The sequence below is a fragment of the Lissotriton helveticus genome, chromosome 8 (assembly GCF_964261635.1).
Source record: "Lissotriton helveticus chromosome 8, aLisHel1.1, whole genome shotgun sequence".
Lineage (NCBI taxonomy): Eukaryota > Metazoa > Chordata > Amphibia > Caudata > Salamandridae > Lissotriton > Lissotriton helveticus.
Window position 1 is genome coordinate 1526955472 of NC_136069.1, and position 23389 is coordinate 1526978860.

A 23389-nucleotide genomic window follows, 5' to 3' on the forward strand; every position below is an offset into this window, starting at 1 on the left:
TCCCTCTACATCTTCCCTCTTCACCCACTTTCTCGCCGTACGTGCCCTCCCTTCGATGTTAACCTTTCCCCCTTTCCTCCTTCACCACCATCTTACTAGACTCCGTGCTCCAATCATTTCTACCTCCCGCAATAATACGTATACTTAACCGAGAATTACTCCTGGTTTTCCACTTAGCTTCTAATTCACTCTCCCTCCTCCCCATTTCAACCCGGTAGAAGTTTTCTTATGCTCTTCACCCGTCTTTCTTCAAACATTCTCTATCAGTTATCGTACCGCCTACCTGCTACTCCATCTTCATTACTCACTTCCTCGGCATCGAACGTGACATTCTCTACTAACCGCGGTGTTATGACCCCTCCTTATTTCTTCATTTCCTGTTTCCTCCCCCTCCAAAACTACCTCAGCCACCAATCACTTTCGTAGAACACTACAAATCCCATAGTGCAATGTGCTTGTTCATCAGTAAATACAATAATTTATCATTTATTGAGCGTCTCTCATGGTTCTGGAATCTTATATTATTATCACTAAAATATCCGTCTGACTCATTCCAAATAAACATGCTCAATGAACAGAGTTCTTCCGTCTTGCAAGGAGTAAATAGAGCAGCTTTTCCATTTTCACGACTCTTTTATCCATGCGGGTGCAAACACGATGGGGCAAAACTTTTTGAAACATCATACAAGGGCGTGTTGCACACCTATTCTCACAATATCTTCTTCCATTTTAAACCAATTATTAGTCTTATGCGTGCTCACCGTTGACGTGCTAAGCCCACAACAGCACGTGTGAATTTCAACAACATCAAAACTTGGGGCTTTTTTTGCCCCAACGCCAGTGGCGACAGCTTTGTTTCTGTTTGCAAATGCATCACTTTCTTTTACTATTCCATTTTTTTCAAAATTATTTTACGTCCTTTTAAACCTTCATGAATTCTCAATCTCATACATTTAAATCCTCCAGCAAGATTCTGCAATTTTCTGGGTTTCTCATGTTATCGCGGGCCATCCGAACCTCTTTCCAATAACACGTACTGAGGCAAAGTTCATTAAAAAGCAGTTTAATAAACCCAATGCATTTCAGACCACACAGGGTCCTTCGTCAGGGGTAACAGTGAACTGTAGCACATGTTTTGCCACCACTGTTGTGAAGACGGAAAAGTATGGCTCTGGGTCTGCCATCGCAAGCTGGCCTACCAGCTTCCAGCCTGCCAACTTGAGGTGGCAAAAAAGCACTGTTTGCGAGGTCCAAACCCACCTTTTTAATATCTATAAGGTAGGCCTTATGTGCCCTGATATTATAAAGGACATGTCAAAATTACACCTTACATGTCCTGACAGTAAAAAAATCTAAATTGTGATTTTTACTGTAGTAAGGCTAGTAGCCCCATTGGCTAACATGGAGTTTTACAAGCTCACATGCTAACTTCAATATGAGTCCACCGAACATGATACATCAAGGTACCAAATCAATTGTTGCATTAAACCCAACTTATTGCTGAAGTCAGATTTGAATTAACTTTTAATGCAAAGGTGACTTTAGAAAGTCACCACTTTGCTGCCAAAACCTCTGGGAGCCCTTCTTGACTGTCTACAGCTGTTGTCCCCCCTGAGACAACAGACTGCACCCTGCTAGGAACAGGGAACAAAGAGAACTGTTGGTGGGAGGAGATGTGAACTCCTCTTGCAGGATGACTACCAGCTGGTCGCCATAGATGGCCTAATTTCAAAGAGCCTCCCACCCCAGTGAAGCAAATGGTGATGACATCTTAGCCTACCCACTCTTATGTATAGGCAGACGGGCTGGCACCTCCTACTGAAGAAGAAACCAATTGTAGAACCGTTTTTCCAGAAGAGTGGCTCGCTATTCTGAGTACATGCTAGGGGATTGCCCAGAGGTCCTCACAAGGGAAGCTCTGAGCCAGTTTGGGTTCAGGCAGATAAGGAGACACTGAGATAGTTTTATGCCAAATCCCCGGGAAGTATGTAAAGTGGGAAGGGAACTGTTGCCCCACTTGCTAGTGAGTCCTCCCCTCCCACAAATACAAAGATGACATAAAAGTGCCACCCTTGTAACTCCATTCACAGATCATTACTGGACTGGAAGAAGACAGAAGAGGGACTGCTCTGCTGCTCTCTGGACCCAGCTAAGAGGTGCTGCGCGGCGGACTGGACTGCACCTGCTGCCCCAGAAGGACCCATCAAGAGGACTGAGCCTTCTGTGCCCATTCGTGAAAAAGAGATCCATTTTGTGTAAAGAAAGAAGATGTGACTACAAGGATTAGTTAGCTAACCACCTCTTAAGCTTCAGGACCACCAAAGGCTATGAAGACCTGCACCCCGTGAGAGCTCAGCTGCCCAGGAAAGCCTAACTGCAGCTGGACGCTGACATTCCATCTGGGAGACTGAATCTCGACCCTCACAAGGTGTCCTCAAGTCCATTGGGCTTGTGACTGCAGTCAGAGTGAAATCTGATCCCCCCCAAAAGAAAGATTTACTGACCTGCAAGGAACCTCTGAGAAAACTGTAACTGGGACACCAGTTGATCAGTGGTGATAATTCAGGAGGCTGGAGACAACACCTCATGGATACATTACAGCATATCTTCAGCATCTTCAGAATACACACCCTCCTGTATCCAAAGCATCAGGACAATTTATCTGTTGGTCCGCGGTAAAGGATAAAAATACAGAGGGGGGGGGCGTGGCGAGCAGCCGACCAAGATGGCCGCAGCCTGACGGAGCTCCGAGGTTAAAGACTTCTCCCCCAGTAATCCGATACATTTATCCGCATTACTATTGTGCCCAGAGCCGATGAAACGATAGAGGAACAGAAGCGGTGTCCGTCTATCCCGCGCACGACAAATTTGAGGGACCCTGGACGGAGCTGTGGCGACTGCAACATTGAGGCCTGCCCGACTCACGAAGACCAGGGACAAAATTTTGGCGTTGCTCCTGGGCGCGTGCGGGGAGGTGACCGGAGCTAACGTTACTCGTCGGCAGGGCGGAGGCGGAGAGCGGCGGCACTTATGCCGCAACAGCGACCTGGCATTGCCGTGTCAACTGGACAATTGAGGGTGGCGTGGCAGGGACGGAGGTGAAATCGGACTGGTGCGCTGGAGCGCGGCACCTGCCGGCATGGGTGACGCCGCGGATCTCCAATAGACTGATTGTGAGCCCCACCTCTACAAACGCAGGCGGCAGTGCAAGACGGGACCCGTGGCCGTCGCCCCAGGTGGTGATACAGGGGGAACGGAGCGAGCTGCGATCCGCGCGCGGCCTTTGATTTCCCCTCCCCCCTCCTCCTTCACTAACGCGGCTGCACCTCCGACGCTGCAGGCTGGGGCAGACAATCTGGCAGACGGGAGGCACCAACGGTGGTGGGGACGGCAGACGGGTTGTGCTGCACATTGGGGATAAGTGACGACCAGCAGGCAGCGCCCAGTGGACCCACTCTGCCGCATGAAAAGCCTTGAAGGGAGTTGAACGAGGGACCCGAGAATTGGTGCCTCCTTGCACAGCCACTTAGAGGGGACTGGGGACAGTTGAATCCTTTGCCGCCCCCCCCTGCATCACAGGGGCGACCAACTGCACAAGGGGTTGAGGGTCTCCCGGCACGCCCTAGAAGCGGTCGCCATACTGCGCTCCGGACAGTGGCGCTGGCCCTCTCCAAATCAGACGATCTGCCTTGACACACAAGACTCGATGAGCAGGGATTAAAAACTTGGAAGACGGTAGTCTCGGCTGGGTAACAAACACTTCTGTGGCACGGCTACGTCTCTCTGGCGGTGCTGCACAAACGGTACGTTGAAGTACATTTGCTCATTTTCCTGCGCTGAAGTGCTACTGAGTGCTTCGGACTATAAACTTATACTTGGCCCAGTAACTTCTCCCCCTGCGGTAAGTGGGACAGCTCAGACAACCGCATCATGAGTGCCAAGGGGACACGTACGAACCAGCAGGGCAAGCTTGATAAATTTGCATTCACCAAAGACTCCCCTCCGTTGCTGGAACGCCAGCATCAGGCACCTGGACCCAAGGGAGACGCCAGCAATCCCAAAGTAACATTGGAAGACATTATGGCTGCTCTCCACAGTGTCCAAACAACGGTAGGTTCCATATCTACGGACGTCACGTTCCTCAGAGCGGACTTCCAAAAAATGGTGGCGAGGGTGACAGAGGTGGAACAAGTGACGGCTACCCTCTCCACGGACACCACCATCCTAACTAAAAAAGTATCATAGCTAGAGGCCGAAAATAAGCGCATATTGGAAAAGTTGGACGAGCAGGAGGGGCGCTCACGGTGAAACAATGTTCGCATTACGGGAATCCCGGAATCAGAAGGCAGCCCTGCCATGGACCTCTATATAGAAGATCTAATCAAAATACGCCTGCAACCGAAGGGACTCTCTGCCTTCTTCTCGGTGGAGCGGGCTCATAGAGTCCCGGGAGGAAAATCAAAACCGGGGGCCCAGCCACGTCCAGTGTTGGCCCGTATTTTCAATTTTCGAGATAGGGACACCATCTTGCAGACGGCCAGAGTGGCGCCGCCTGTTCGTATCCAGAATTCCACAGTATCATTCTTCCCGGACTATACGGCAGCGGTCTCAGCTAGACGCAGAACCTTCCTGGAGGTCAAGAAGACACTAAGAGAAAGAGAAGTGTTCTATTCCATGATTTTTCCAGCGCGGCTCCGAGTTGCAACGGAAGGTAAAACATGGTTCTTTGATACGCCGGAAGAGGCTGCGGACTGGCTGGAATGGTGGCAAACGGCTGGAAAACCAGGGAGGCGCCAAGGGGCAGGAGACGTCAGGAACACACTGAAGAGCTGGAGAATGAACTGCAGATGAAGGCAGGAGGTGAACAACGCCAGGGCGAAGACAAGAGCCGCGGCAACACTCAAAGACTAATCGCTGCTGAACTTGGCTGGACCCGCCATCGAAGCGACTAACACTGCAATTGCCTTGACTTCCGGATGGGAGAAGACTTACCGTACAATCAAAACTCTGGGACAGGGGGATTGAGATGTCTTCCTCGGACTTGGCACCCCGGTGCTTGCAAGTACTGTTACATTTTTGGGGTTCTAAGCACTCTGCTCAGTTGGGGTGGCGGGCAGTTGGGGGTCCGCGCAGCAGGGAAGCAGGGAGGGGGAATCGGGGGGGGGATTTGTTGAATGGTTTTTCTATGTTTTACATCATGGGACACAGACGGAGGTAGGTTATGCAGAGCCTGGAAGTTCACAGACACGCCCGAATGGCTATTTACTGTACGACATATATACCCCTAACTTACTAGATCATGACACAGACGACCCAGGGTAGGACTGGCAATGAAGGAGGCATGAGCACCACCATACCGCCCCTCTCTATCCTTACCTGGAATGTACGGGGACTGGGGGATAAAATCAAGCGGGGTTTGGTTCTGCAGAGTATTAGGAGAGAAAACCCTGCAGTTGCACTTCTACAAGAAACGCACCTCATAGGCGCATCCACCAAGGCGTTAGATAGATGGGGCTATATGATGATAGTTCACTCTGAATTCACGTCAAACTCCCGGGGAGTAGGTATTTTGATTGAGAAGCACTTCCCTCTGATCATCAAGGACATCCGGTCAGACGGATCAGGACGATTTGCTGCCATACCTACACAATGGGAGGGTAGGCCCCTTAATATAGTCTCGGTGTATATTCCGCAAGCGCTGCATACAGTAGCCTTCCCAGAGCTCAGCGCGTTCCTGCTCAAACTCCCAGAAGGGAAAATACTCATGGGTGGGGACTTCAATGCCATTAGCCAGGACTTACTAGATAGATTTCCTACTATGGCTAACTCGGTTGTCCCCTCCCGAATAGCTGGTTTTATGGACTCCATGGGAATGGTTGATATATGGAGAATGGAAACAGTGGTGTATGCAAAGATTGCTAATACATCCCCTTTGGAGGCACACCGGGTGTGATCAATAAACGTGATTCACAAAAAGTATATGTTCATGATTTATTCATCATATTTCCTTGTAAGTAGATCAAGCATTTGATATTGTTTTCATATCAGCCTTATGGCAGTTCATTCGCTTTAATGGCACAAGAACTTTTCTCCAATGCATTTCGAGCCAAACGGCCCTTTTTCACGGAGCGCTGCGGAGGAAAACAAAAAAAGCGGCGGTGAGGTACTGTTGCCGTGGGGGTATCCGTGGGGAGAATAAACCGTGTCTATGTGTGAGGGAGTAAAGGTTGGTTAATCGGTGTGTCTGAAAGGCGTGCTTGACGGGGAGTGAGGTGGAATTTTACCGCATAAGTTAAAGTGCGCTTGATAGCGAAACGGGATCAGATAATAAAGTAAAAGTAAACCTGACTTACTTCATGTCCAAGCGTAGCGGAATTCGCTAGTGCACAGTTGCGTAGTTTGTGAAAGTGAGGTGAGGTGGGAGGGCGTTATAAGGGAGTGTGACTAAACGGAGGTAGAGAGGCAGGTAAGCGGTGGAAATAGAAGACGGTGCTAAAGAAGGACAAGCTAAGGTAGAATGGGGGTGGCCATCTTGTGATGGTGTATTTAACGTGGCAACGTGATAGTGAGGGGGCAAGGAGCAAAAGAGTAATAGAAACAAGTAAAAACAAGTGAAAATACAGTAGACATACTGAATATACATTATATACATTACAGGTAACAACTATATTCAATGCGGTCGTTAAGACCATGTGGTTTCTGAGTCTGTAAGAGGTAAATCCACTCAAGTTCACGTTTTAGTAACTGTTTATGGTTGTCAATTCCTTCTCGCTTTGTGACAGTTTCCAAAACGATAAATTTCAGTTGTGCGATGGAATGGCGTGATTCGGCAAAATGCATGGCAAGATTAGATTTTTCTTGTTTCACCCGTATATTAGATTTGTGTTCGTTCAAACGGGTTTTTATCTTACGTTCTGTCTTCCCGATGTAGAGTTTCCCGCAGGGGCATTTCAAAGCGTAAATTAAGTTCATTGAATCGCATGTGGCATCAACATGCAATTTAATAGTGTTACCCTTCATAGGGTGTTGGATGGTATTGCCCTTGATTATGGAATTGCAATGACTGCAGTTTAGACAAGGTTGTGTTCCTCAGTGTTGTTTGATGGTTGGCGTCGGTTTGGACAAGATTTCCTTGAGGTTCTGACTTCTTGTATAAGCGAACAAGGGAGGTTTGTCAAATATGCCCCGAAAGTCAGGTTCAGCTTGTAAGATAGGCCAGTGCTTGAGGATAATTTTCTTGTATGTAGGACTTGATGTCGAAAATTTAGATACAAGTACCATACGAGATATTAGCAAAAGTACGGATGCCAGAGCCCACATTTTAGCCTACGATGACACAGAAAAACAACGAATTTACTCGCTGATCGAGGAAGACATCAGCCCATCAACCACTAGTCGGAGCAAGGAACAATGTATTAAACAACTGATTTACCTCTCAAAGCGCCACATCAACCAGAAACTCCATGCGAGTACATTATTGAAATATCACCGAGCACTCAGGATCCCTCGCGGACTACGGATAGCTTTAAAACCATCCCTTTGCAAGACCTTTTTGGAAAAGTGGAATGGCATACTTAACAAGTGTAGCCTTGACTTAATATTGTTAATAGTTGAAGAATTGGCTGGAATACTCAAAGATCTCGAAACAGAAATAAAGGAGATTGACCACGAACTCAAAAACATGGCAACCGCAGAAGAACTAACTTCTACCCTGGAAGATATTAAAAACATCCTAGACAAACACCAAAATGAAATCAATGAGCGAAAAGTAAGAAAATTTCGCAGGGACACGCTTGACTACAAGCTTGATGAAGTCTATTCATGGGCCGATATCTATGCCCAGAGGCGTCGCAATAAACCACCTTACACTCAGACTGATACATCATCCTCTGACACGGATTCTACACACCGACCCTCCCGTAGACCCCCAGCATCTAAACCGAGTTCCAATGCGGCACAAGCAAGCACGTCAACTACTCACCAAGGACAAGATGGCACCTCTCATTTTTTAGAGATAAGCCCGGATCAACTCGACGACTCAGGAGGAGCCAGAGCAAAAGAAAAGGAAAGAGAAAAGAGTCCCCCAAACACACGGAGCACAGTCTCCAAGAATTTAAAGCCAAAGAAAAACACTTAGTCATCAACATATCAGACTTTGCCATTTCCAACTACCAAATGAATTTACTAGAAAAAGGTACCTCATTCATCCCTACAGCATCAACTAACCTTCTTGAACTAGACGTAAGTACTTTTAAGCTTACAAGGAAAATGAAGCTTCGGCATTTTTTTTGATAACATTCTACCTGCAAAAACTGTTGATAAAGATGATGAGCTGCGAGGTTTACGTCCGCCCAGCACGTTTCAAGCACCCCAAAGCCACAAAAGCATTGATTTGTTTGAAACATTAGTACGCAACGACGTTCATAAAATCAATTTAAAAAAAACTTCCAAACAACGCAATTTGACGAATAAGGATCGAGACACCCTAACATCTTTAGCCAGCAATACCCAGATTAGATGTGTTAAAGCTGACAAAGGAGGAGCGTTAGTCATACTCAACTCCACCATGTATACCAACAAACTCAATGAACATCTACATGACACTTCTACCTACATGATACTTAATCACAACCCCACTCAGGAATTTCAGAATATTCTGAAAGACATTGTTACCGCTGCTCACCTAGCGGGTACCATAGAAGACCGCACTAAAAAGTACCTATTGCAAGATCACCCGAAAAGTCCGACCATCCATATGTGTCCCAAGATACATAAGAACCTTCTGGACCCCCCGTTCAGACCCATCGTATCTACGAAAGGATCCATACATGAGCCTACCGGCAAGTTTATCGATAAGTATCTTCAACCCTTTGTCACCAACACTACTAGCTACATCAGAAACACCACTGATTTTCTAGACAAGTTAGCTGGAATTAAAATTGACGACAATGAATCCGTAATCCTATGTACAGCAGATGTCAGCTCTCTATATACCTCGATTCCCCACCTCGGTGGTATTGAAGTTTTCGAGCATGCTCTCCTCAACAGTAATATCAACACACAAATGCAATCTTTCCTAATGGAACTTATGATTTTCACCCTTTACCATAGCTACTTCCTACAAAATGACCAATGGTACCTACAACTATCCGGAATGGCGATGGGAAACTGCGCTGCTCCCACGTATGCCAATATATATATGGAGAACTTTGAAAATCAGTACATATACACCAATGCAACATTTCGTAAAAAATCCAAAATGTACGTGCGGTACATAGATGATCTTTTTATAATGTGGTCAGATACACAGGAGACACTGAATCAAGTACTCACTGAAGTCAACACAAAAGATCCACGTATCAACCTCACTTGGCAAATAAGTGACACTGCCATATCCTTTTTGGATGTCAATATCAAAATCACCCCTCAGGGATTTATCACCGACCTCCACCGAAAATCCACGGATCGGAATAACACCTTACACTATTCTAGCTTCCACCAAGTTTCCCTCAAAAAACACTTACCATTCTCCCAAATGGTACGTGTCAAACGCATAGTGTCAGATGACAACTTACTATCCACACGCATTAACGAAATGCATGAACGATTCACTGATCGTGGTTACCCAGAGGACGTTCTCAACCACGCGAAGAACCGCGTTGCTAAGATGTCTAGACAAGACTGCCTCACTAAACACAAGAAAAACAAGGAATCTCGTATGGTACTTGTATCTAAATTTTCGACATCAAGTCCTACATACAAGAAAATTATCCTCAAGCACTGGCCTATCTTACAAGCTGAACCTGACTTTCGGGGCATATTTGACAAACCTCCCTTGTTCGCTTATACAAGAAGTCAGAACCTCAAGGAAATCTTGTCCAAACCGACGCCAACCATCAAACAACACCGAGGAACACAACCTTATCTAAACTGCAGTCATTGCAATTCCATAATCAAGGGCAATACCATCCAACACCCTATGAAGGGTAACACTATCAAATTGCATGTTGATGCCACATGCGATTCAATGAACTTAATTTACGCTTTGAAATGCCCCTGCGGGAAACTCTACATCGGGAAGACAGAACGTAAGATAAAAACCCGTTTGAACGAACACAAATCTAATATACGGGTGAAACAAGAAAAATCTAATCTTGCCATGCATTTTGCCGAATCACGCCATTCCATCGCACAACTGAAATTTATCGTTTTGGAAACTGTCACAAAGCGAGAAGGAATTGACAACCATAAACAGTTACTAAAACGTGAACTTGAGTGGATTTACCTCTTACAGACTCAGAAACCACATGGTCTTAACGACCGCATTGAATATAGTTGTTACCTGTAATGTATATAATGTATATTCAGTATGTCTACTGTATTTTCACTTGTTTTTACTTGTTTCTATTACTCTTTTGCTCCTTGCCCCCTCACTATCACGTTGCCACGTTAAATACACCATCACAAGATGGCCACCCCCATTCTACCTTAGCTTGTCCTTCTTTAGCACCGTCTTCTATTTCCACCGCTTACCTGCCTCTCTACCTCCGTTTAGTCACACTCCCTTATAACGCCCTCCCACCTCACCTCACTTTCACAAACTACGCAACTGTGCACTAGCGAATTCCGCTACGCTTGGACATGAAGTAAGTCATGTTTACTTTTACTTTATTATCTGATCCCGTTTCGCTATCAAGCGCACTTTAACTTATGCGGTAAAATTCCACCTCACTCCCCGTCAAGCACGCCCTTCAGACACACCGATTAACCAACCTTTACTCCCTCACACATAGACACGGTTTATTCTCCCCACGGATACCCCCACGGCAACAGTACCTCACCGCCGCTTTTTTTGTTTTCCTCCGCAGCGCTCCGTGAAAAAGGGCCGTTTGGCCCGAAATGCATTGGAGAAAAGTTCTTGTGCCATTAAAGCGAATGAACTGCCATAAGGCTGATATGAAAACAATATCAAATGCTTGATCTACTTACAAGGAAATATGATGAATAAATCATGAACATATACTTTTTGTGAATCACGTTTATTGATCACACCCGGTGTGCCTCCAAAGGGGATGTATTAGCAATCTTTGCATACACCACTGTTTCCATAATCGTTTGGTGCCTGACGGAAGACACCACCCTCGAGAGCACCCCTAAATTTGAAAGAAATTCTTTCACCACCACTACACCATTTAGCTGTGCACCACCGACCCCCTCTTCTTGATATATGGAGAAGACAACACCCTAAAGAGCGTCAGTATACATATTATTCCAGTGTACATAATACTCTTTCGCGAATAGATTACTTTATAGGATCACTCAGTAGCCTCAATCAAATAGACACAATTGATATTAGACCGAGAGGTATTTCAAACCACTCCCCTATCTTGCTCAGATACGCTTGCCACCACCACAAGCGACATAGGATCTACCCGATACGCCCTGGTTATCTCCATATTAAAAAAATAGGACGCGAACTCCACAAGACCACAAAACAATACTTTCATGATAATGTGGGCTCGGTTGACTCCCCAGTCATTCTCTGGGAAGCGTTTAAGACGGTCCTCAGAGGGGAGGCTATAGCTACCATCACAGCTCATAAACGGGCTGGACAACAGGAATTACAAACACTGGAGGCGGCGCTCTTGATCGTCGATTCCAGACACGCTGCGGACCTATCCCCGGACAATACGCGACACTTGCTTGAGGCACAACAATGACATAAAGCGCACTTGGCGGAACTGACTAAGCAGCAATTGCTGCACACGTGACACAAAATATACGATGTTGGCGACAAAGCCGGGAAAATGTTGGCATGGCTGGATCACAGAGAGAGACAAGATAGACGGATACCTGCCATTATAACTAGGGCGGGTTCATCCGTGACTGGACCCGATGACATAGTACAGGAGCTAGCACGCCACTTCCAGGCCATATACTTGTCTAACTCGGATATAGATGTTGAAGAAGCATTAACATATGTCAAAGACCTGGATATGCCCTCATTGACACCTGAGGAAACGAAGGGTCTTGATGCAGATTTAACAGAGGAGGAAGTGAGAGTAGCCATAGGGGCGCTTCAGTCGGGAAAAGCAATGGGCCCCAATGGTGTCCCAGTTGAATTGTATAAAAAAAGGCTGACACGGTGGCGCCGCATCTTTTACAGATGTACACTGAGAGTCTAGAGAAGGGCGAACTCCCACTGGACCAGCAAATTGCCACCATAGTGGCGATAAGGAAGCCGGCGGACAACTGCGCCTCATATAGGCCTATTTCCCTTATAAACGCAGAAGCTAAGGTTCTTGCGAAAGCATTGGCGCTCAGACTTACACCATATCTGACAAAGCTAGTCCACCCTGACCAGTCAGGCTTTATGCCCGGCAGGAGCACAGCGCTCAACCTACGACGATTACACGGAGCACTTGCACGTGCGGAGTATATAACGGAGCCGGCAGTGATCCTCTCTTTGGATGCACACATGGCATTTGATACTGTACATTGGCCGTTCCTTTTTGCGGTACTCTGCCGCATGGGTTTTGGGCAAAAATTCTGCTCCTGGGTTCAATTGCTTTATACTAAGCCAATGGCACATGTTACAGCAAATGGCCATATCTCGGAAGATTTCCCCCTGGCGAGAGGAACATGACAAGGCTGCCCTCTGTCGCCATTGCTATTCGCACTAGTACTCGAACCGCTAGCGGTGTGGATACGATGGGATCCGGTGATAAAAGGTCTCAGATGGTCAGATACTTGGGAAGATCATATCTCCCTTTATGCTGACGATATTTTGCTATACCTGACCCAGCCTAGACGTTCCTTAATCAGCCTGATGGGCATCTGCACGGCATACGGTCGTGCGTCAGGTTATTCCCTCAACTGGTTCAAGTCTCTTATATACACCTTACATGGCCCGACACCGCGACTACCCGACAATTGTCCGCTGACGATCGTCAGCGGCACGTTTAAGTATTTGGGAGTATACATTACGGTGGATCCACACGACTTTTACGTTCGGAACTTACAACCCCCACTGGACCGTCTCAAGCGGGATATTCATCACTGGGAAAGTCTACCCCTGACCCTTCTGGGGAAAATAGCCCTCTTTAAAATGATGGCCCTTCCCCGATTCCTCTACATTTTGGAAAATACTCCATATATGGTGACACCCGCCTATTTCAAAACAATTGCTGCACAGGTGTCCAGTCTCCTCTGGGGTAATAAACCGGCACGCATTGCACAAGTCAAACTGGTGCGTGGCTAGTACGATGGCGGAATAGCACTTCCAGATGTCCAGCTTTATTACTGGGCCTCCCAATTAAAAGTGATGAATCAATGGATACACCTCCCACAGACCGACCCTGCATTCCAGGCAGATAGGGCGCAATTGGGAGTGCAGGGCTTGCTGGCTCCCCTTTATGACAAAAAGTTAATGCGGACAAAGTATGGCCCATTGCGACACACTTTGGAGTTGTGGCATGCAGCACAGGCCAAATTGGGCTGCCAGGGGGTGATAACCCAGCTTACCCCACTATGGGACCTAAAAAAGTTGGGTAGCCTCAGACACAGTAAAGGGTTCGACCGATGGGATGCAATCGGCATCTCCACAGTTGGAGATATGTGGCAAAAGGGGGAGGTGATCCCATTTGACAGCTTACAACGTCAATATGACCTAGCCTCAACTGAATTGTTTAGGTACACGCAAATACGACACGCCCTAAAGAAGACCTTACAGGCGGGTGCAGAGGTTCCGGAGGCTTCCCCAATGGAGGATAGACAACTGACAGATTACATGCCGAAGCGGGCCACCTCATACACTTACCGCAAACTGGTGAATAACCTCCCAGATCCAATGGTAACACTGCGGGGGAAGTGGTTGGATGATCTAACAGACATAGATGACTCAGAGTGGCAGGAGGTGCTGGCATCCCCAAGGGAGGTGGGTAACCCCTCACGGCTCCGCCTTGTACAACTGCGCATTCTGCATGCTCCTATTACACAAGGCGCGCTCTACATGCGACGGGTAAAATTTCACATCCCTATTGTCTGAGAGGCTGTGGAGAAGAAGGTACCTTTTTCCACACAGTGTGGGACTGCCCAGTGCTCATGAACTACTGGACACAGGTCATGAGGACTATTTCTCAGGTTGGGGGGGTGTCACTGCTGCCAGAACCCAGAAGGTGCCTTCTGAACATGTGGGAGCCAAACGATCTAACACGAACGGGACAATGCTGGGCCACTTTGGGCATAAAGGTGGCGAAAAGGAACACAGCGCAGAAGTGGGGGGCTCCTGAGGTACCGACCCTAGCGCAATGGGAGTACAGATATGGATACAGCCATGGTGACTGAGAGGGCGGTATATCGTGCTAGAAGGTGCCCTAAAAAATGGGAAAAATTGTGGGGTGCTTGGAACACTTACAGGGGTGACCTTTGTGATCCTCTCTCGGAACCTGAAGACACTGACACTGATTCTGAGGGGGATTGACAAATTAAAGAAGCGAGTTACTGCTGAATGTTTTTAGGAGGTTTAACGCGGGATACCGAAAAGAGAAAATGCAAGACTGTAATGTCTGATCTGGAATTCGAACTGCAATGTTGTCATACGTGCTCTGTGTCCGCTAAGATGTTTTCTTTATGTTTGATCCATAACATCATTAAAAAATTGTTTAAAAAGAAAAAATACAGAGGGGACCGTGACACTTCTGGAACTAATAATAACTGTCCCTCCAGTCCTCAGTGGTCCCTCTGACTGGCTCCTAACCTGTTGTGGCTCATCCAAGTGGAGCTTAATAGCCATTCTAGCCCGTTGACTCTGAAACATCTAAGCCATTTGAAACAATTTGTTGCAACCATTTTAAAGTGAACTTTAGTGATTTATTTACCTTTGAAAAATCATATCCTCCAGTTTCCCTTGATAGATTTTTGTTCTTTGCGTGTCTATTTAAAGATAACAATACAACCTATTTTTATAAATTAGGGTAACATTTTTATAGTGTTGTGTTTCTTACTTTTACTATATGGAACTTCTGAATGCTTTACACTTGTTCTTTTGACTAAGCCGGACTGTTCTGTGCCACACCTACCAAGCCTACTGAGCTAAGGATTTTGTTAAAGATCCTAACTAGACCGGATGGAGATTCTGACATTATTCATGGTGAGGTTTAAAAGCCACTCCACATAATATTCATGTGTGTTTATTACCCATTCATAATTCTAGTTAGAATTGTGTTGCCATAGAAATGCATTTTTTGTGTTGCTGATAACTTTGGCCCAGTTTGATGAATCTCTGCAAAACTTTACAAAAAAGTGCTACTTTTTTACTCTTAGGCACTTGGAAAGCTTTGGGGTGGTCTGTTAAGGAGGGGGCGGAAAGAAAGGGCAGTCCCAAAACACCTTTTGCCCATTCAATTTTTCCATAGGAACTTTAGACACCGCTTCAGCCTAAACCACCAAACGGATTTACACCAAATTTTTATACTGTCCAAGGAAAAAGAGTATTATCCCAATTTTGAAAAAATACTTCAGACAACGTCAACACACCCTCTATTTTCTCCAAATTCTGGCCGATCCCTTGGTATGTTACTCCCTGGCCTCATTTTATGAGATGCCTTGAAGAAAAGAAGAGCTCAGATAGCTATAGATGGGTGACTATTGCAGGAGGCATTGTGTACATGAATTCAATGATATGGCTTTTTTTAGGAATGGGTTAGTTTCTCGCCTCATAAAGAGATTTTAGATGTATTTGTTGATTGTATTGCTTTTATTATAATAGTATTTTAATGGTTTCAGTTTTAATATTATATATACTGTAACATTTATTTTATGTACTCTTTTGCACTTTATATATTAAAAAATTTAGCGAAATAAAGATTTTTGATTGATAGATTGAATATACTTATCTTGGCAGTATTATGGTATTTGGGGGCAGATTTATGTAGGGCTTGCGCCACGTTTACGCCGCCGTTGCGTCACGCAACGGCGCGGAAACGTGGCGCATCCCTGCGACCTATTTACAACGTGACGCATCTAGGCCGATGCGTCACGTTGTAAAGCCCTGCGCCACATGAAACCTGCGTCAGGTTTCATGTGGGCGTTCTGTCGCAGGGTGGGCGTTCCCTTGTAGGAAAGCCCTGTAAAACTGACGCAGTGAAATCTACAAGATTTCACTGAGTCAGTTTTACGACGCTGCTGGGTCAAATCCTTACGCCTGCTTGAAGCAGGCGTAAGGAGTGACGCACCATGTTATGTATGGGTGGTCTCTGTACATTGCAGGAGTTGCGTTGCACTTGCGACACTACTCCAGCAATGCGCCGCCCGTACACCACAAGATGAGCCACGCATCTGCCCTTCCTTGCACCATGGTGCGCCCCATTGTAAATGCGGCGCATCTGTGGTGCCGCAAGGAGGGAATTGCGTGACCCAACAGTTCTGGCGCATCCCTGCTGATTTGCAGAGATGCGCCAGAACTCATAAATCTGCCCCACGGTGTTTTGCTCATAAGATTTTGGCATGCCAAAATTTAGTTTGTCATGATTCTGACTGACAAATGACCCTTCTTTACATGTAAGCACGGAGGCCAAAACAGTAAATGTACTGTACTTTCTTTGGAATACAACAGACCCTGCAGGCTGACAGTCTTGCCATGATAGCAATATGCAACTACGAGGTCACCTATTATACCTGTAATTCGAGCCAGCTTGGGGGCTGTGTTCTGGTTCCATTGGCGAAGGTCCTTCTCAGCCTTTCTTCACAGTAGGGAGCATATCCTGGAGGTCCTCCATTGATGAAGTTTCTTAGATACTGTTGGAAACATGTATGTAGAGACTTGGTTACAGCACATATGCGTAAGTTGAGATGGAATCTAGGTAACCCACTAACACCAAGTGTGATCAGTGACATCTGTATAACATGCATCAGCACCCTGCCTTCATATCATGGCAATGGCTAACATGCCTCATTTAAAGAGGCTAATTAAGCTAAGCAGTAACATGATGGGTTAGTCAAAGTTCCAATGCTGAAAATCAGAGCACAAAGCCTCTGTAGAAAGGCCTTTATTTCTAAAATCACAAAGCAAATTAGAGATTCTGCCATATTCCTAAGTGACCTGTGGCATCAATTTAAATTCTGTTGGGCTACCCAAAAATCACTTTTTTTAAACCCGAATATTCATAATTTCACTCTCTATTCCAAGTTAAGACTTAATATATAGGCAACCATTGACCATATCTCAGGGAACCTACCAACTCCTACCTAAAATCTCCAGGAAAACATAAAATGATTGTTTAGAAAGATGTTCCAGCCTAGGAGAAGCAGGGAGCCTTAGAAATACTCATCTGCTAAGAAACAAGCGTATATAACTTTATCAGTAATGAGGAGTAGATCTGGAGAGACTTGGGAAACATTATATAAACCTGCGTAGGTTTTGTCATGACTGAAAAAGTGGTGTAGGTTTTACAAATCTTATGCATGTAGCCTTGTAATTTTAAATTAATATTTTAAATTTTTATTAGAAGTGTCCTAAACAGATAAAAGTTGATTTTGTAAACGACAGATAACAAGACTTAACTAAAAAGACTTCAAAATTTCACAATGATGATTAATCAGAAAGCATTAGATGGCAGATATCATGAACTTCAGAAATAAAACTGCTGGATAAATCAATTAGAAAATAATAATATACACAGATCACAGGGGCATCTCCAGAAATGGCTAGATCACCTACAGCTGCTTAAAAGGTGAAGGGTCTGAATTTCTTTTTCATACTATGTGCAAAATCTACACTAACACACTAACAGTACACGTTGGTGGAGCCCAACTTACAGAGATGGAATGGCAGCATGGTTTTATTTAAGCAGGCACAGAACACACTTTTAAGTTTCCAAGGGTGAGGGGACAATTGAGGTTGCTTGACCCATTCTTGTATCATGTAGCAACACAACTGCAGCAGGCTGTGCAATGGTTTGAGGATGAGATCAATTGGGAGAAGTTTCTCCCTGCGAGCAAGTATGGAAACTACACCCTAATGGAAGCGCTCATGATGGAGAAAGAATTGCCACAGCGATCCCATTACCCCATGAGACATATGTAGTATGCTTGGAACTTTGTTTGCAGAAGATAACCCAATATAATCCCTTTAGCCGTTTTTCAACATAATGAAGGATATTACTTTCCTTATCTACAGAGGGTGGATGCCAGGTGGTGGATGACTTGTTTTAGCATGCTAAATTTGTGAATTTTCATGAAATGTTTGGGCTGGGGATGGGACAGGTCTTGTAGTATGCGATGGTTGCCAATTCAGCCAGAGAAGTATGGAATACCTTCTCAGAGGCCCGCCACAGCATAATAAAATTAATTGAGTCCTAGATCTGGCTGGGTGCAGATGCTTGGTAATGCAACTGTGTGGGGCACTGAGATGGGGCAGCACAGATCGAGTGTTTGAGAGACCGCAGTGGATTGGAGAAAGGAATATTATGAGCAAGGTAAATCTATATCCCCTAATGCCCGATTTAAGTTAATACAATTGCACTATCAACGCAAAACATATCGTACCCCCCGTAAAGCTTGTATTTATACCCTGATAAAGTGTCTGTTTGTGATAGGTGCGGATCGATGGGCTTTTCTACATATGACCTGGACTTGCAACTAAATTGGAGAGTTCTGGGGGTATGTGGTGGAGAGTATGGGAACTTCCACTGATTCATGCCCTGAGAAATCCATACAGTAATGCTTACTAGGAATATTTCCTGATAAGAAGGGTTATAAAATTCAAACAAATATGTTGTTTTTCAGAACTGTGTAGACTAACGGGTGTATAGCAACACATTGGGCATGCATCATGGCCTACCAGAGGAACAATGGAAAAAGAACATGCTGGACTGGGAAGTGACAGAGGAACAGCATATGAAAGCAGAAAGGAGGGATGATAGACTATCAGAGAACTTGGCTGAATGGACTGAAATGTTGACCAGCTTACTGGACTGTCCGAATAATAAACCCACATGAAAGAGGGTCAGAGCAACGTGGATTGCAGTTGTGCTGAAAACGTTGGGATGACAATTTTAGAAGGACCTTGGTATGAGGGGTATCAACCGCGAACCATTTATTGATTCGCTTGATATGATTGATCTGCAGATGCTCTGTAAAAGATGATCAGTCGTTATTCTTGAAACTATGTACTTCAATGTTGTGGTTGAAAATGAATAAACAGAATTATACGTAAAAGGGACCCTTCTGTGAGTCTGTTAAGATGCAAAATGGGTTCATGAGACAGCCCCAGGAAGAAGGAGGTCTGAGAGATTTTTCATCACTTCTACACCTAAGAAGCTTCACTGTCCCATTTGGAAGCATGCCAACATTTTTTTGTTTATAGCTATAGGTATCTTTAGTTAACAAAGACCACGTCATCAATTCTTCACAAAAGTACACTGAGAACTACAGAGAGAATTAAGTAACTTAATTTCGTAACACAAATAATGTCTCTTTGTCAAAAATGTATCCTGTAAAACCGTTCGCAGTGTATGTCGTTTAAGGTCACCACTCCGAATGCCCTCTTCTGACTCTTTTTGAAACACTCTTTCTTTAAGGGACAGATTGCAGTCTGTTTGGAAAGGGACCCTACTTACAGATTCTATATTTTTTTTATCCACAGATATTACAGCAGTATGGGATTTTCATACTAACAAAGTTCAGAGATAAGTGCACAGAGTCACCCAACCATTACAAAATACTGACCAGAAAAAAAAGCCAGACAATTGCTTTCCCAACAATTATTTAAATTGCTGGAAATTTTTTGTCTGCACTGGGGGCTGGATTAAACACATTTCACTAGTGTAGTGCAATTTTGTACTGAAATTTGAACAGACCAATAAGCCCAAAAATACATTTGCTATAAATCCACAGTGAAAAAATTACATTTTACGCTGTTCAGGGAGTATATCGCTGGGTGCATTTTATCCAATGATGTCCTATCAGATCCTTTTATCTATTATATTCTGCTGCCACATGCAGCCTCCGTCTAAGGGTTTACAATAAAATTTGACTTTTCATCCTCCTTCTATTGCCCACTCGCCCCGGTCCCTGCTCCACCCAGAACATTAGGAAGGTGCTCCTCCCCTTTCATTCCAATTGGTGACAATCCTGGTTAATGGCCAGCTCTTAAAAAACTGGGGTACCAAAACACCCTTCTCTTAGGGCTCTCTTTACTCCTTATAATGACCGGAAAATGTTTTCAATTTTTCAATCTGTGCTCTCACTTAATTCTCACTGATCCCCTTTTCGATTTTAGCATATAACTCCATGCATATCCTCACCACCTGAAGCCACTGTATCTCTCTCACGACATGCAGATGTCTTCTGGATGCCAACTCAACACTGCCTAATCTCCTTTAACCCAATTGTGAACATTTTCCCTTTGTAGCAGCCTTCCCATGAACATTCTTCCATTTGATGTAGGCCCTACTATCTAATTTAGTACATTCAACAGACTGCTCATAAACAACCTCCACGTGTCTTATGCATCCATATGGATCACTGAAATAATATCGAGGGACAGAATATCGACCAACAAAAATATCGTTGACAAAATATCGAGAGCCAAAATATCGAGTTTCTATCTACAAACAGGTAAGTACAAAAATATCGAGTTAAAAATATCGTTTACAAAAATATAGTTGTAAAAAATATCGACTTTAATAAAAACAATGTTTAATTACATTAATATAAAAAATTAATTACTAAAATATACTTAACAATACTTAAAATAATTTTTAATAATTAAATAATTAATGAAAGTAAAAAAATAATATTTTTTTTATCATATTTCTTAAAACATATATATATATAGTAACAAAATTTAATTAAATAATAGCCAATATTATTAGCGTACAAATACAAAAGAGTAAAAATTACTATTCCCACTCCAGTGGGTGCAACAGTAGGGAAAGTGTTGGATAGCGTAGGGGTTAAAATTACTATTCCCACTCCAAAGAGTGCAACAGTGGATATATGACGTTACAACGCAACTTTTACAACGCACTACCATTACAACGAAATTTTTACAACGCAAAAACTATTACAACGCATGTTTTTACAACACATGTTTTTACAACGCAGATACCTTTACAACGCATACCATAACAACGTAAGTATTGGTAAGTATATAATAATTTTTTTAATTTAAATTATTTAAAATTCATTTAATATAATTTAATTTAATTTCATTAAATTAATTTAATGTAAATTTAATTTTACTTTATTTTTACACTGTACCCCTGTACCCCAAAACCCCAAAACTGACCCTGAACCCTAAAAAAAACCCTTTACCCAAAAACCCAAAACTGACCCTGAACCCTAAAAATACCCCTTTACCCAAAAACTAAAAACTGACCCTGAACCCTAGAAATACCCCTTTACCCAAAAACTAAAAACTGACCCTGAACCCTAAAAATACCCCTTTACCCAAAAACTAAAAACTGACCCTCAACCCTAAAAATACCCCTTTACCCAAAAACTAAAAACTGACCCTGAACCCTAAAAATACCCCTTTACCCAAAAACTAAAAACTGACCCTGAACCCTAAAAATACCTTTACCCAAAAACTAAAAACTGACCCTGAACCCTAAAAATACCCCTTTACCCAAAAACTAAAAACTGACCCTGAACCCTAAAAATACCCCTTTACCCAAAAACCAAAAACTGACCCTGAACCCTAAAAATACCCCTTTAATTTAACATAATTAGCAATTAATCAATTAAATTAAATTAATTACCAATTACATTTTAATTAATTAACACATAATTTTTCATTAACAATTAATTAAATATTACTACCAATTATTAAATTTACATATTTAATTAATTATAATTAAATTACTTCCCACCCTATTCCCCTATAAACCCACAACCTGCTACAGTAAATACATTATTTAAATTTACACAATTAGCAATTAATCAATTAAATTAAATTAATTACCAATTAAATTTTAAATAATTAACAAATATTATTTAATTACCAATTAATTAAATATTACTACCAATTAATACATTTACATATTTAATTAATTATAATTAAATTACTTCCCACCCTATTCCCCTATAAACCCACAACCCGCTACAGGAAATAAATTATTTTAATTTACATAATTAGCAATTAATCAATTAAATTAAATTAATTACCAATTAAATTTTAAATAATTAACAAATATTATTTAATTACCAATTAATTCATTATTACTACCAATTAATACATTTACATATTTAATTAATTATAATTAAATTACTTCCCACCCTATTCCCCTATAAACCCACAACCCGCTACAGAATAAAATTACACAATAATTAAAAAGAAAATCATTAATTAAAAATAATTATAACATAAAATGACACTTTTCACACATATTATAACATATAAAACACTCTAAATAATTAAATATTATTTAAAAAACGATATTTTTTACTATCTAGATTATATACTTGGATATTTTCACTTTCTATATTATTTACAGTCGATATTACTTCACTTACCTTAAAAACGATATTTTGGCTGTCTATATTCTGTCCTGTCGATATTTCGTCCAAACGATATTTCAAACTCGATATTCTGTCCAAACGATATTTTGGAGTCGATATTATGTCTGTGCACCGCATCCATATATGCCCTGATGATCCCACCCACCCAATTAAAAATATGACTACCCCGTGAACTTCCACTTACCTGCCTGCAACTCTTGTATTTGTTAGCAAGTGCAGTTATACGCCTTTTACACCACAAAATATTTCACCAACTAGAAATGTTTTCATTAAAAAGGACGTAATCATGAAGTGGCCAACATAATCAACAATATTATTCCCAGTTACATATGTTTTATGTTTTTATACCAACCTGAACATATATTTCATTATGCAAACCCTACCCCTCACTCTTTACCTTTACAAACTTTTCCGAGGGAGCAAAGCACCCCACACAGAGAGACATGAGGATCCAGCCTCGTGCATGGCTGCTCTTCGATGGATTCTGAGTAAGCTGTTTGGAAATTTGGCAGTAGATTTCATCCCTGTAAGAAAAAGTATAGTTTAATCTATAACTCAAGCAATCTATTAACCGCATCGATGCGGTACATTTTCCCGCTGTACGCGGCAATTTGAAAATTACCGCGTTACATGACGAGCTCAGCTCGTCATGAGCGCATGGCAGGTTATGCTCATGACGAGCTGAGCTCGTCATCATCCCCGAAGGGGTTAAAAAATGAATTGGTCAACCATCATCTATTTCTATGAGTCATGATGCATCTGTGCGCATCAGCGGCCATTTTAAAATGGGTTTTCTTTAATAGAACATCCATTGCAGGATTACCAGCTACGCACGTGCATGCATCTTGACGCATGCATTTGAATG

General features: G+C 43.3%; 1 protein-coding gene across 1 annotated transcript in view; it reads right to left on the reverse strand.

Moving 5' to 3' along the window:
• MYO7A (myosin VIIA) overlaps positions 1-23389 on the reverse strand; it is a 319096-nt gene that overhangs the window by 144279 nt on the left and 151428 nt on the right. The window contains exons 16-17 of the mRNA XM_078658511.1: positions 22922-23048; positions 16678-16797 (exon numbers count right to left, since the gene is read on the reverse strand). Of these exons, the coding sequence (XP_078514637.1) occupies positions 16678-16797; positions 22922-23048 (247 nt within the window). The remainder of the gene's footprint in view (positions 1-16677; positions 16798-22921; positions 23049-23389) is intronic.